The sequence below is a fragment of the Fibroporia radiculosa genome, assembly GCF_000313525.1.
Source record: "Fibroporia radiculosa TFFH 294 genomic supercontigs, scaffold5656, whole genome shotgun sequence".
Classification (NCBI taxonomy): Eukaryota; Fungi; Basidiomycota; class Agaricomycetes; order Polyporales; family Fibroporiaceae; genus Fibroporia; species Fibroporia radiculosa.
Window position 1 is genome coordinate 32927 of NW_012133425.1, and position 13102 is coordinate 46028.

General features: G+C 48.2%; 5 protein-coding genes across 5 annotated transcripts; 3 read left to right on the forward strand and 2 right to left on the reverse strand.

Moving 5' to 3' along the window:
• Positions 1-3737: 3737 nt before the first annotated feature.
• FIBRA_05916 (uncharacterized protein) lies at positions 3738-4128 on the forward strand (the record flags this gene model as incomplete). The annotated part of the gene is made up of 4 exons (XM_012327662.1): positions 3738-3747; positions 3796-3819; positions 3876-3968; positions 4025-4128. The coding sequence occupies 4 exons, from the start codon at positions 3738-3740 to the stop codon at positions 4126-4128; spliced, it is 231 nt and encodes a 76-aa protein (XP_012183052.1).
• Positions 4129-5824: 1696 nt separating this feature from the next.
• On the forward strand, positions 5825-6205 carry FIBRA_05917 (uncharacterized protein; the record flags this gene model as incomplete). Its single annotated transcript, XM_012327663.1, has 4 exons — positions 5825-5831; positions 5884-5907; positions 5959-6051; positions 6111-6205. 4 exons carry the CDS (start codon positions 5825-5827, stop codon positions 6203-6205), a joined length of 219 nt encoding a protein of 72 aa, XP_012183053.1.
• A 689-nt stretch (positions 6206-6894) lies between these two features.
• On the reverse strand, positions 6895-8868 carry FIBRA_05918 (uncharacterized protein; the record flags this gene model as incomplete). The annotated part of the gene is made up of 7 exons (XM_012327664.1): positions 6895-6972; positions 7022-7248; positions 7300-7450; positions 7504-7649; positions 7698-8376; positions 8429-8611; positions 8662-8868. The coding sequence occupies 7 exons, from the start codon at positions 8866-8868 to the stop codon at positions 6895-6897; spliced, it is 1671 nt and encodes a 556-aa protein (XP_012183054.1).
• A 358-nt stretch (positions 8869-9226) lies between these two features.
• FIBRA_05919 (uncharacterized protein) lies at positions 9227-11256 on the forward strand (the record flags this gene model as incomplete). The annotated part of the gene is made up of 12 exons (XM_012327665.1): positions 9227-9271; positions 9324-9408; positions 9464-9542; positions 9595-9844; positions 9892-9966; positions 10016-10150; positions 10201-10300; positions 10357-10513; positions 10563-10654; positions 10711-10844; positions 10905-11017; positions 11070-11256. The coding sequence occupies 12 exons, from the start codon at positions 9227-9229 to the stop codon at positions 11254-11256; spliced, it is 1452 nt and encodes a 483-aa protein (XP_012183055.1).
• Positions 11257-11593: 337 nt separating this feature from the next.
• Positions 11594-12163, reverse strand: FIBRA_05920 (uncharacterized protein; the record flags this gene model as incomplete). The annotated part of the gene is made up of 2 exons (XM_012327666.1): positions 11594-11845; positions 11897-12163. The coding sequence occupies 2 exons, from the start codon at positions 12161-12163 to the stop codon at positions 11594-11596; spliced, it is 519 nt and encodes a 172-aa protein (XP_012183056.1).
• Between the last annotated feature and the right edge of the window lie 939 nt (positions 12164-13102).

The window sequence follows — 13102 nt, forward strand, 5'->3', positions numbered from 1 at the left end:
GAGATTATACCAATCGTTTATCTTGCAGTCTGGCCAATATCTCAGAGTTCACGAGAATATGATTACGCAGTGAATCCTTTCCTTCCGGACTGCAGACATTGACTTGCATGCTTATTTCTTCAGACTCCTGTAGGAAACGAGCCTTCATACCGGCTCGCTGAGCTACTTGCAAGTACCGATCATTCGTATTCATTGCTACAGCCTCACGTTGTTTTCACGACATGTTCCACCGCGGCCTCAATCCAAGATTCATTGCGCTGGAGATGAATGATGTTCACTTGCGTGATGACTATGCCTTGGGGACCGCCATCCTAGACAGGAGCTGTGAACTTAGAGGTAACACAGTAATTTCCGAGCCCTTTGATTGATTGTGCAGTGCTGCACTCTGGCTTTGATACAACTACAGCGAGGTGCCCACTCAATCTCGCGATCGAGCCATGGCACTGTGGAAACATGCTCGTTTTGTTGCGTTTGACTACGCGAATTAAACTTTTGCCACATGCTAGGCGTATTCAGATGAGATCCAACAACCTAGATGCTATCTCATATCTTATTGTGAGAGTGCACGGTATTCAGGGCACAACGGCGTTACATCGTTGACCTGGAATGTTTTTTTTCGGGCGCATGTTAACTGAAATACTCTCATCCCCGACAGGGTCCATGACGGTATTGTAGGAGTGCACGCGCTTGCCGTATTTGCCGCGTGAGTAGCTTCCCTTCTATCGTGTGATCAAAGACATTTATACCATCGTTTGCATTTAGATCTCAGCAGACACATGCACTGAGTCAGCCGAATGCTATGAGAATTAACGTGCTTGTAGCAAGACGCTTGCATAGGTATCACGTTGCGGAGCGCCTTCCACTGCCGTCTCTTGTATGTATGGGTGGATATATCGGTTCCTGTCATTCTGGTGACATATCGGTTTCAAGTGACGACCGTAGGTAGGATTCATCACAAACGCTGACAGGAGAGCAGCTGTTTTCCTCACGCTTTTTCTCGGATGTTGAGTAATCCCATCTCTCCTGTAGGTACCATTCGTATTGAGCATTTTTTTCCCAGAGCTTCATTGCGGACCATGTCTTATGCTGCACACTATGCCAAGCGCAAGGCCTTGAGCGTCTTACCGAGGTGGAGTTCATACACGACATGCCTTCACTCGGAAGGAACACGGGGAAGCGTAGGTGACAGATGCCTTTGCCTGATCGTCCCTCGCTTTATCTAGTTGCGGGGCTTAGGGTGCCTCTCGCGGGATGACCGATCGTCTTGATACTGATCAAGGCCTAATTATCACGAAAATAAGCTACACCGTTGGGCATCGTCGCGGCCTGTGTTCCTGCATCCAGAGAGCCCCTTTTGAGCCTCCTGGCAACCCTCCTTTTTCGATTTCCCAAGCAGAAATAGACCATGAGTGCTCTCTACCCCTTCGAAACATTTGTTTACGCATCAAGATCCAATGTCGAACATCCATGACCGTGCTCAGCGGAGCGCGCTGGTCCCGCGTGGCGCTTGTCGACGAACAGGCTTTTTCGCAAGAATTCTTTCAAGAGTACGGGCGTCTCGACAGCCATCCAAGTGGTATGCTATAATCGTGGAGCCGTAAATGGAAAGTATTCCAACTCCATGAGCTTTCACGGCATCCATCGACACATACATTCATCGCTTGACGAGCGTGCCGCTCGTGATGGACGGCGCATCTGCTGCTTAGTGGGGTCGTTGGACAGGTTTTACGAGTCGCATGTCATCATTGTAATCGCACATTCTACAAGGACAATACGACCTGGAAACAAAAGGCGGTCGTCAAACGGACACTCGGGTTCGGAGTTGTCGCTCCACCTGTCGAACCGATTCAAACGGCACTCATTGACAGGCTGCGGGTCTAGTGTCACCAGCCTTGTAGCCAGTCAATGCGCTTGTAAGCGGCTTTCCTTTATTTTTCTCAGTCAGACATGCCATGATCACTGGTAGGGCTCCGACCGAACGGGGACGCGAGAGCGCCCAGGAAGCCTGGCTAGTTTCTAGTGACTTACGATATGGCCCAGTGTTTGCATACTGCCATAGGTCCTGTGTTTACTCATCTGATCCCTCCGAGCTTCTCATTTCTGCTTGCATTTCGAGATATCTTAAAGCATTCGAGAGCAGATTTTGTTGCTGTTGTCTGCGCTTAAGCCAGCTGGCTTCCGAAAATAATGTTAAGTGAGTGTTTTCCCCCCAAATGGACCGAGGCGTCAGAAGGCCTGTGATCTCAGCTTGTATTCAGCCTTACGCCGACGGATAGAGGTGTCATCGTTTTATGCCTTGAGAATGAAATTTATTTCCTGCCGCAATATTCACACGATTTAACTACGCGGTTTTAACCCAATATACTGCGCTGTCACGTTAAGATGAACGAAAGGAAGGTCACATTCCGAAAACAATGTCAAATGACTGTCTCATGGGCGTGACGTGAGCCTTCTCCTTCATGTTTCCATCGTATTCTTGCATTTATGATGTCCACCGACCACTCTTTTGGCCATAATTCTACCCGATGTACAGACTCGATTAAATAGGCGTCTGCTTGCGAGCATGGAGTAACCTGCGATGCAGGCTTACGAAATCGTGCTCCTCTCGGCCATATATTTTCCTTCTCCTCACCTTTACAGCATTGATACTGATTGAAATCAATGCGGGCAGGAGCAAAACACGTCGAGCCTTCGCAAATTGCTGCGATGGCCACGAGACCTGGCATATGGCGGAGGCGCTTGGTTAAAGACGACATCGAGCTATGCCACGAAGCATCGAGCCTCAAAGCGGTGTGTCGTGCCGGCGCCGAGGACTGTTAGATTGCGAGACATTGATGCATACACTAATTCACGTAACGCAAACGAATCCCGGTGTGAGAGATGGGATATTAACCTTGATTGCTCCTGCAGGTACTCGGCGAGAGGCAGCCGGCATGCATACTGGCCGATCCAGGTGCACGGTTCGGCTAGTCTTCCATGAAGCAGCCATGCGCAATTGTGGTGGTGACCTGATCAGTCCACATGGGCTCGGCGCATCATGATGCTTGCTGCTGACGCGGGGGATATACTCTGCTGGCAGGAGTGCTCGCTCCTTAAGTCCGGCTCACTGCGCTCGGATATGACGTCCAAGAACCTCGACTCGCGGGAAGATGCATGAATTCGAATGCAAATGTGTTATCAGCATCCCATCGGTGAAGAAGCCTGCGCCACAACGTCCATGTATGCCGAATCGGTTCCTTTACCTCCGACTGAGCTCAAATGCTCTTTGTCTGTAATCGTGATCATATTGCCTGGCGAATCCAACACTTTCTCCATGCTGAGTTTAGTCTCATTCGCGCGTGTAGGGCTGTTCAGCTACGATCACTTCGGATCCCGCTACGGTACGTATCCTTGCTGGATTGTGTACTCGCTATACTTATGCTCTGTCCTCTTCCCAAAATTAGATGTGCCCGCCGCGTTAAGATGTTGTCAACGTCTCCTACTGAGCTGCAAGTTCTTACACGACTACTCATATGCAAGGACAAAGAGCTCGATCGGGGCAGTGATACGCAAGGTATTCCTTCCTGCTGGCCAGGAATGAATCTCGTCCAGCTCACATACACTGTTGGGTTCATGTTTCGAGTCAGGCATGCTGTCGGGAGGGAGAACGGAGTTCGAGGGCAGTGGGGATAGAGCCAAAATAACTACATAAAGAGGGTCAACGAGGGCAAGATGTTCGGCAGCGAGAGTGTTGTGCAATGGCTAATGGTACGAAAACCCTTGTCTCGCTCGATTCATCACTGAATTTTCTCGCAGAGGGTACTGTCCTTTTGAATAACTGTATGTTGGCTTGGTGTTGTCGATTATAACTGTCGCTAACGGCATCCTTTTCGCAGGGCTCCAGGCTAGAAACCGAGTAACTTCACTAAGTTGGGAAGAGTCAACGACGGGTCCCAGACATTCCCCGCAATGGACGTCCGTTTGTAAGAGTGAGTATTCTCGTAGTGGAGGCAGTCGACGATGTAGGCTTATTTGACATCACTAGTCGATGGACAAGATTACGGTCGTGGAACGGGAGCGCAGAAACATCTCGCTCGTGACATAGCTGCAAAAGCGGCATTGGAACGTCTCATCCAGGAGAGCGAGTAATTCTGTTATGCATTTTCATCTTGGACGTCCGTCCTGCAATCTTCCACTTGTCGCAGCTGGGTTGCGTCTTTTTGTCTTTCAAACCGAGATACCTTTGGTTGTGTGTTTTCCTTTTGTCGCAGGCACCCTAGAAGAGTGCATATGTCGTAAATTATACATCCGCGTTTTCCTATAAATCGTTGACAGTTGCGATCGTCGATACACTTGCTAGTACTCCTTTGCACGTGACTGCGCTAAGCAAATACGAACCCACTGACGCCGCTAGCAATGGCCTAGTAGTGACTGGACCTCCCGGCTCCGGACTGGACTAGGAAGCTTAGGCTATTTTCGATATGATCGTTTAACTCAGACTAAGGAGAGGCGCGCATTTTCAAAATATTCTTTCCATAGCGCCAACATTGGTTTAACGCAAGGTTCAATAATGTCACAGCCGCAATACGCTGATGGCACCTAAGGCCTGAGTTGGAGCAAGTCTCAGCCATCCTTCAGAATAACCAGTGTGCACGACTAGTGAGTATCTAGTTCGAGCATGATTCGGTATTGAATCGATTTCCGTCAGTTTTGGAAAGAGGACGACCTGTTAATCTTAGTGCCCAACACTCGCTTTCGTCAGGGTCGTTATGTCAGTAGCTAGCAACAGGATGCAAAATCTGAATACCCAATTACTCAAAATTGCAACGCCGCTGAATATTCGTCGCCCCGCTGTTGCGCTACAGCGTGTGTTTTTGACGCTGTATTAATTGGAATTCCCACTGAACCGCCGGTATGACACGTATGGACGACACCCTGGACCTGCTCCCGCCCATTGACACGGTAAGCATTGCATTGAGATTCAGGCGAACGCGGAGATTATCTCATATCATACTGTGGCTTAAAAAGACAAATATCTAGGCTTTCGCTCCGTTCCATCAATCATGATGACATGACTCTCCGATCTTGCCGTTTCAACGGGGATTCAAGGATGAAAGTGGCCCTTCAATAAGTAACCGGCGGCGGTGTCAAAACACCTCTGGGGAACCTCGATGGCAACGGTGCGTCTTGCGCATTTGTTCCGTAGACTTGTACAGCTTCCCCGCGATATACAAGCTATGATCCGAAGATAAATGGGAGCGTTGCTTCCGAAAGCTAAGTCGCGTCAAGCTTGGATAGCAAGAAAGCTATGGGACCGGCGGCACCTAGCTCCTCGGTGTTGAATTTCAGCTGCTGGCCGACAGCGCGTCTGCGTCACGATCGGGTTCAAGGACATATCTGTGCAAGGCGGAGCCGGTTCTTCACAGTTGACTCGACCGACTGTGGAATTACATAGAGCATACCACCGCCAATTCCTACCATTCCTCCGAGGACAGCGTCTCTGTGATTTGGAATATTGTACCGGTCCTTATGTCGCAGACCCGGACCTGGTTAACGAGTGGTCGTTCCGAATGTGTGCGGATTCCTCAAGTCCCATCATGTCTTGAGGCACTCACCGACCCTTGCGGGCTCTGCAATGAATGCCGCCACTCTCGTACTAGTGTATGATCCCGAGTGGCAGTCCAATGCAAGAGTGGAATTCGTACTGGTTTACCTACATGTCGTCGGAACTACAAACGTGTTCTATGATCATATAAAGCAGGGCCATTCCTCGACGTCTTGACATTCAAGCAAAGTCTGCTCTCCCAATCTAGTGCAAGTCCTTCAGTCGTCACAAAATAAGACCATGACCGGTATGTTATACTTTTTCACTGACATAGAACACGCTGATAATTCATCAATCAGCTAACGTCGTTCGTCTCAACAACTGTGAGTTTAATACTTTTCATTGAAGTTGCGGATGCTAACTGGCTGACGCAGTCTTGCAGAACAGACATATGCAGCATGCTCTGACCGAATCATTCTCCTCTGTTGGTCCGCCAAATCAGCTTCAGTGGACCGTTACATTCAAATGTAACATAATATCATTATGTTCTACTCACACATACGCTGATGCCGCTTCACATGCACAGTAAATGGACAAGCAATCGGAGCTGCTACTGCCGGCACCAAAGGAGCGGCTAAGGAACAGGCCGCTGGACAGGCATTGACGGCTCTGGGCGCATGAGTATTTCTGAAGCGTGTATTTCTCTCACATAGAGGTGTCCGACTCCATAGACACGGGTGTAGCGTCCCATATACTATATATCTAAATAAGAACCACAATAGTCGAGATTCAGATCACCCGACGCCACCGATTACTTAGATTTACGTAACCGACCGATCAGGCTCAGTACAGTAAGATCAGGGCCAATGCCATTGACAGACGCCGCGCTCAAGCTTACATCCGTGACGTGTGTATTGTCGTTCAGGTAGAAAGCACCAGCATGTCAATGTCACGGCGCATGTTCCCTTTCCTCGTCGCAGGAATCACAGGTAATGCTCTCCTTTTAACCTGCAGTCAACTACGGCTAATTCCAGTCACCGCGGGCCCAGGTGTTCTGTCAGGAATCTATATCTTCCAACCCCTGCTTACTGAGGGCTCTTTAGAAGGGTATACGTTCCGAGATATTCTGTGCAATGAACACACCAACTGATTCTATCATTCCGCAGCCAGCGCGGTGCTAAATACCAGACCGCAGTAGCGACACGTCCTGAGAGTGACGCGAAACCTGCAGGTGCCGCAGCTAAGTCCACAGGCAGTAGTCAATAGGGTCTGTCATCGATAATTTCCAAGACCACCTGTGTATAGGATGTAATTTGCTGATGCAGATTAACGATAGTTGTTTATGACACTAGTACAGATGTACATAAAATCTAACGGTCGACATGCATCTTAGACTCATCCTGAATTGTCACATTCGTCTTCGACAACACCGGCCTTCGTTCCCATATCTGATGGATGTATTAGGCTTTGCACGATATCGTTAAAGAAGACAGTCACCTGTAACACGGTTTCACCCAAAAAAATCATCTCCTTCCTGATTTCTTCCACAATCAGATCCTGAATTTGGAACCATTTCTCCGTGTCACCGCCTCCCCCACCAGCGCGGAGATGAACTTTCCAAACTGTGGTCTCCTTATCATGAGTGGTACCCGCTGCTGACTCGTGCGTGACATTCGCGATTAAATCATATAGAGTGGGCGAGTGGGAAGGTGGTGCATCAAGGACTACGGTTGGGTATCTTAGCTGAGAGGAAAGGTGGTAGAACTGGCACTGACATTCACGGAGATCAAGTCCTCGCAGCGGGAAATTCACTATAGTGGGATTTTTCTCTTCCACGAAAATATTCTTGGTGAACCGCTTGAAGTTCAATATGACGTAGGGAGGTAATTGCTGGCATTTGAACCGTCTCAATTGACCGGCCGACTCCTACACGTAGTCTCGTCAGCGATGAACAGCCCCTCTGATGGAGCGCCATCTACCTGTGTGGTACGGCCGTCATACTTGGTAAGCACTGAGTATATTCCGACTTGCGGAATGATATTCTTCTCTACTGCATCTTGGAATAACGGTGGCGGTGGCAGATCGACGGCCAAGAATAGGAACGGCGAGACCGTTGATTTGATCTCTACACGCTGTCGTCAGTTAGTGGTTCTCTGTCAGATGGAGGCCATACCTCGGTCGATATCAAATCTCGGCTTCTCATTATCACCAAGATCGGGACGCACAACGACTTGCTGCGTCTCCATCCGTACTTGACCCTGAAACGTGGAGAAAATGACACCTGTGCGAACTCGATCCTTAGCACAGGCAGGCTCTCGCGAGTCTAGAACAGCCAAGTAGATGGAACACGTACTAGAGTTCTTCTTCTTTGTCCCGCCCATGTCCTTATGCAGACGGTTTAGCAACCACCCCAGGAATTCTACTGGATCGCCTTGACTTCCAAGACTGAACTTACCCGCACTTGCTCTGCCTACCTCCTGCAGAAACTCGTGCGGACTGACTTGGCTCTTGAAAAGCCTAGGGTTCCACACCTTCTTCGCAAGACTGGCAAAACGCTTTAACAACTCAGACTCCTTTCCGTGGAAGTTAGAAATTAACAGATGGTCACGTAGAGGCTGGACATGAAGTAGTGAATGTATAATGACATTCATGTAATCGTTTCGCTTGATATCATTTAGGCCGATATATCCAGGAATGTATGGCTTGGAAGACAGGTCATATGACGGTTTTTGAATGAATGAGGGTGATGAGAGCCCTTCTATTGAAGCAGATGTGAAGGAAGGCGCGAGAACGAACGATATATCCTCTAGGGATGGGTCTGATACTAGGTATCCGTCGGGGAGGACATAGACCTTATGAAAGAGATTGTGAGTCGAGGTAATCTCAATGTCGAAACACAAGCACCTTCGTTGATTCCAGATTGATGAATACATGATGATCTTCATGTATGGCGTGGGCGTACGCGTAAGAATTACGACCTCGTCCCTGGAAGTACTTCCCGCACACAAGGCAACCATAGATGTTTATATTGGAGAGGGAGACAGAGCATACTTTTTCGAAATCAAAATCAAGGACGGCTCTGTTTATCTGATTTTGTAGTCAGAATCACGCCCGCGCCAATACAAACCTAGGCGTACTGTGTCAAGGTACATGTCCGACGCCCTAGGCGGCTCAGCCCTCCGCCTTGGGCCCCTCTGCTCTTCTTCTTCATCAGATATTTCTGAATCTTCGCTGACCCTCCTCTCGGTAATGAGAGAGCTTTCATTCGCCACGGAACTCGAAGCATCTGTATGCAATCCAAGCTTTGCTTTCTTCGCGGGCCTTTCCATCCCGTCTGCGTCCATATTTGATTTTCTGTGTCCGGTAATCATACGCAGTAGAATTAAAGAAAGACCGCAAGAAGTAGCTGATGCGCAAACGTCCTCAGTAAGTACTAAGCACTTGCAGCGAGTACTTATAACTTGGAACGATCGTGCACCGGCGCGCAAGCGGTACACGTGATCCTACTTCGGTGCGCGCCACACGCCTCTCGAGTCTCCTCCTGCACCAGCTAGGGCACTTGTCATTTTTTGTGGGACTTAAACGTTCTCTATACCGTAAGTTCAACACTATCACCGGAGAGATATTGCTATATCCACATTGCGCACGATATTCGGCTCGCCACGCCAAATTGTATTCTAGGTCTCTATCAATCAAGTCAGCATGGATGATGAAGATGCCGATTACATGCAAGGTAGCGATGACGAGGTGAACTACACTCGAAGCGACGAATGAGCTCCGAAGTTCATATATCAGTCAGGATTACGGCTTTGACTACTCGGATGAGGAGGACGCAAACGAGGCAGGAAGTGCTGATGTCGAGAATATGTACTACACAGCAAAGTGTAGGAGAAATCATCCTAGACTCCGAAGACATTTTCTCATGGATCTCCTCATCAGCCAAGAAAGAAGATAATCCAGAACAAGCGTTGAAGGAGTTCCGAGCCATTGTCGATCAGGAGGAGGAAAAAGGAGATTGGTACGCACTCCGATCTGTTCATCTGTATTGAGCGCTGAATCGCCTTCTGTAGGGGCTTCAAAGCTCTCAAACAATCGACAAAGCTCCTCTTTCTTATCTTACGTAAACCGAATGACGCGTTGGAGACATATAAACGGCTTTTGACATACACAAAGTCGGCGGTTACGAGAAATTATTCAGAGAAGACCATCAATGGTATCTTGGACTATGTTGGTGGAGGGAAGGGAGGCCCTGTCGAAGTCGACGTGCTCGAAAAATTTTATCAAGCGACGAAGGCAGCTTTGGAAGAAGCGAAGAATGAAGTAAGGCAACACGTTTTATCATTGAACGTGTTACTTATGTTTTGTAGCGTCTCTCTGTGAAGACTAATTTGAAGCTGGCAAAGTTGTGGCTAGACAGAAAAGAGTATACTCGCCTTGGGAAGGTAATCGTAAAGCACTGAACTTCCCGAATACTACTTAACACTATCACAGCTCCTCAGGGACTTACATCGATCTGGAACTGGAGCAGATGGCGAAGATATGGCGCAGAAGGGCACACAGCTTCTGGAAATCTATGCTCTCGAGATACAGATGCACAATGACACGCGCAATTTCAGGAAGCTTAAGGTGTCGTACTCCCTTTATGCACATTTTATACATCCGTCACATATTTTCAGGAAATCTACAACGCTGCAAATTCTATTCGTTCTGCAATTCCTCATCCACGCATCATGGGGGTCATCAAGGAGTGCGGCGGAAAGATGTGGATGGGCGAACGTAAGTAGCAATATATCCACGCATTTGCTGCGCCACAATCACATTTCAATTTCAAGGGCAATGGAATCGCGCCAGCGAGGACTTCTTTGAATCGTTCAGAAATTATGATGAAGCTGGTTCTGCTCAGAGAATTCAAGTCCTGAAGTACCTCGTCCTTGCAAATATGCTCACGGGAAGCGAAGTCAATCCTTTTGACAGCCAAGAGACGAAACCGTGAGTATGTTAGACTCGAGGCGCTCGAGGTCCCTTGATTCTTGTGCAGGTATAAGAATGATCCGCAGATCAAGGCCATGACGGATCTCGTGGACGCGTACCAGCGACGTGAGGTTCATGCAGCGGAGAAGATTCTGCGAGGTTCGTGGATGCTCCCTTGCATGATTGTTCGAAATTGAATGTCCGTTCACCTCAAGATAATCGAGCCACGATCATGGACGATTCCTTTATTCGATCTTACATTGGGGAGCTACTACGTAGTTTGCGTACCCAGTATCTTATTGATCTAATCAAGCCATACACACGACTGGAGCTTTCGTTCCTTGCCAAGGTTCGTTCATCGAAACTAGGGGGAGAGACTAGGACTAATAGAGGACATCCTGGCCTCTAGCAACTCAACGTTGATAAGGAAGAAGTTGAGGATCTTCTCATCGACCTTATTCTGGAAGGCAAGGTAGAAGGCAAGATAGATCAGGTGGCTATGCGGCTTGAACTCAACACCAAGTATTTCTTACTTTTTGTCCGTCTATGGTATATTCAAGCTGATGTCCTTTAGGCAAAGTCTCGAAAGGAAGAGATACACGGCCCTTGAAAAGTGGACGGGCACATTGGAGTCCATTCATGCTTCCGTGATTGGCAAGAATCAAAGTGGTAGCAGGGCTACTGATGCCTCCTTCAACTTTTCCGATCCCTTTACATCTACGATGCGGGAAGTCGAAGAACGATGGATGGACAAGGTGTAGACTAGATCTGGATCATGTTTTTGTGTTCATTAATCTTGTACGATTGTATGGTTTCGATACATTTTCACTCGCAAATTGTTCAAGGACACAAATTGTGCTTATTTCTGGCCATTCAACTACCCTCTGGACAAACTCTTAAGTAGTGATCATCCTGGTTCAGGCAATACAAAAGCAACTAGATAGCAAAGTAGTGACGAATACTTCATTGACCGGACAATTGAAATCAAACGTCTACTTCTGGGAGTGTCGAAAAAGTAGAACCAATCGCTTCAGATACCTATATCAATAGATTTGAATATGAAATATAAGACCATATTAGAAGCGAGCGCCCACCTGGTTACACACGCGGTGTGCGCGGTATTATGGGTGTCCAGTCATAATTCCACCCGCTTCGAGAAGGAGTATCTGAGGGTATACGCAGCTCTCTAGGAAAGAGGCCCCGCACCCTTGCCTCGAGAGCCTTCCTCTCCGGCCCCCTTAATGACTTCGACAGCGCCACCTCCTCATTCGTTCGCACCCGCGGGTCCTCCTCCTTATTAGCTTCCAAATACAATTTTGGGTCGAGCTCGCGCAACACCTCCATAGCCCTCTGCATGCACATGAACTTCCTCTCCAGTTCGGCCTGCCTTTTCCGACGTACGTGTCGCTGGTGAAGCAACCACGCACGTTCTATAGTTTCATGCGCTTGTGCGGATGGAATTGCACGCTGTAGACGGCGGCCCACGTCTGGCCTCCAAGTGCCAGTAGGTGAAGGCCCGTTTCTGATGTTAGAGGGATATAAAGCGCGTCGAATGATTTCGTGTTTCGGATCGCCCATTGACTCCTTGCGTCCAGCATATCGAACGGATGAGTATGCGACACGGAGTGGAAGGATTGACTTGCGCAGTCCGAGCAGTGAGGAAGACATGCTGAGCACCGAGTGTTGTGAGAGACACTACTTTGACCGTGACTAGTTAACCTCTTAAAATATTCAGAGTCAACATGACAACTCATCCAGCGGCCGGGAAATTCCAGATCCAGATCTGTATTTTCCATTTCAAGCAACTGTAAGCTCCCTCCCGGCGCGACTTCCGCCACTGGCCCTAAGTTAGCAATGACTGAGGACCCTCTCGGCCACGTTCCAGTCTTTCAGCACGGACACTAGCGCGAAGTACCGACCTAACTATCGACGAAGTTATCTATATTGATTGCTGTTATAACCCTTAGCTCAGTTGGTTGTCACCGCCTCATATGTGACGGTTACACTAATTTGGACTTAGCATCTTTAAGTTCATTCTGTAGGTGGAAGCTACTACTCAACTTCCACTATGAAGTCTCATGATCACCCTGTACTGATCGTGGAGGCGTTGATATCCTACGACACTCCTTTTTTCATTCATTAAGCTTTTCTAACCCGTTCAACCGAACAATCTCTGGCGACTGGCACGTGAATATTGAACCTAGATAACTTCGATCTGGAGTTGGACGTCGTGAACGAACTGCAACACCACTTTATGATGCTCTGTAGTTCAAAGCCTTCTGTTACTGTTTTGCGATGTTCGACGGGGTGCTCTCGAATTTTCTACCAACTCCTTTCAACTTCTATCAACTCCGACGATGTCAGCAGAGTTGAATAGTACTCTACGATGACTTATTTTCTCAGGAACATAAGCAAGAATGACTGTATCGTGTCATGATCCTTTTCATAATTGACAAATCTCACAACACCGACCACAGTAATGAGTTCCTAATGCCAGCTTCGGTCTTCTAACTATATTTACAAGGCGATGCGTCCTGAAGATGGAGGCAGGTCACGCAGTTCCAAGTCAGTAACTAGATGGGAAGCGCCCCGTTTTTTTTTTTTTTT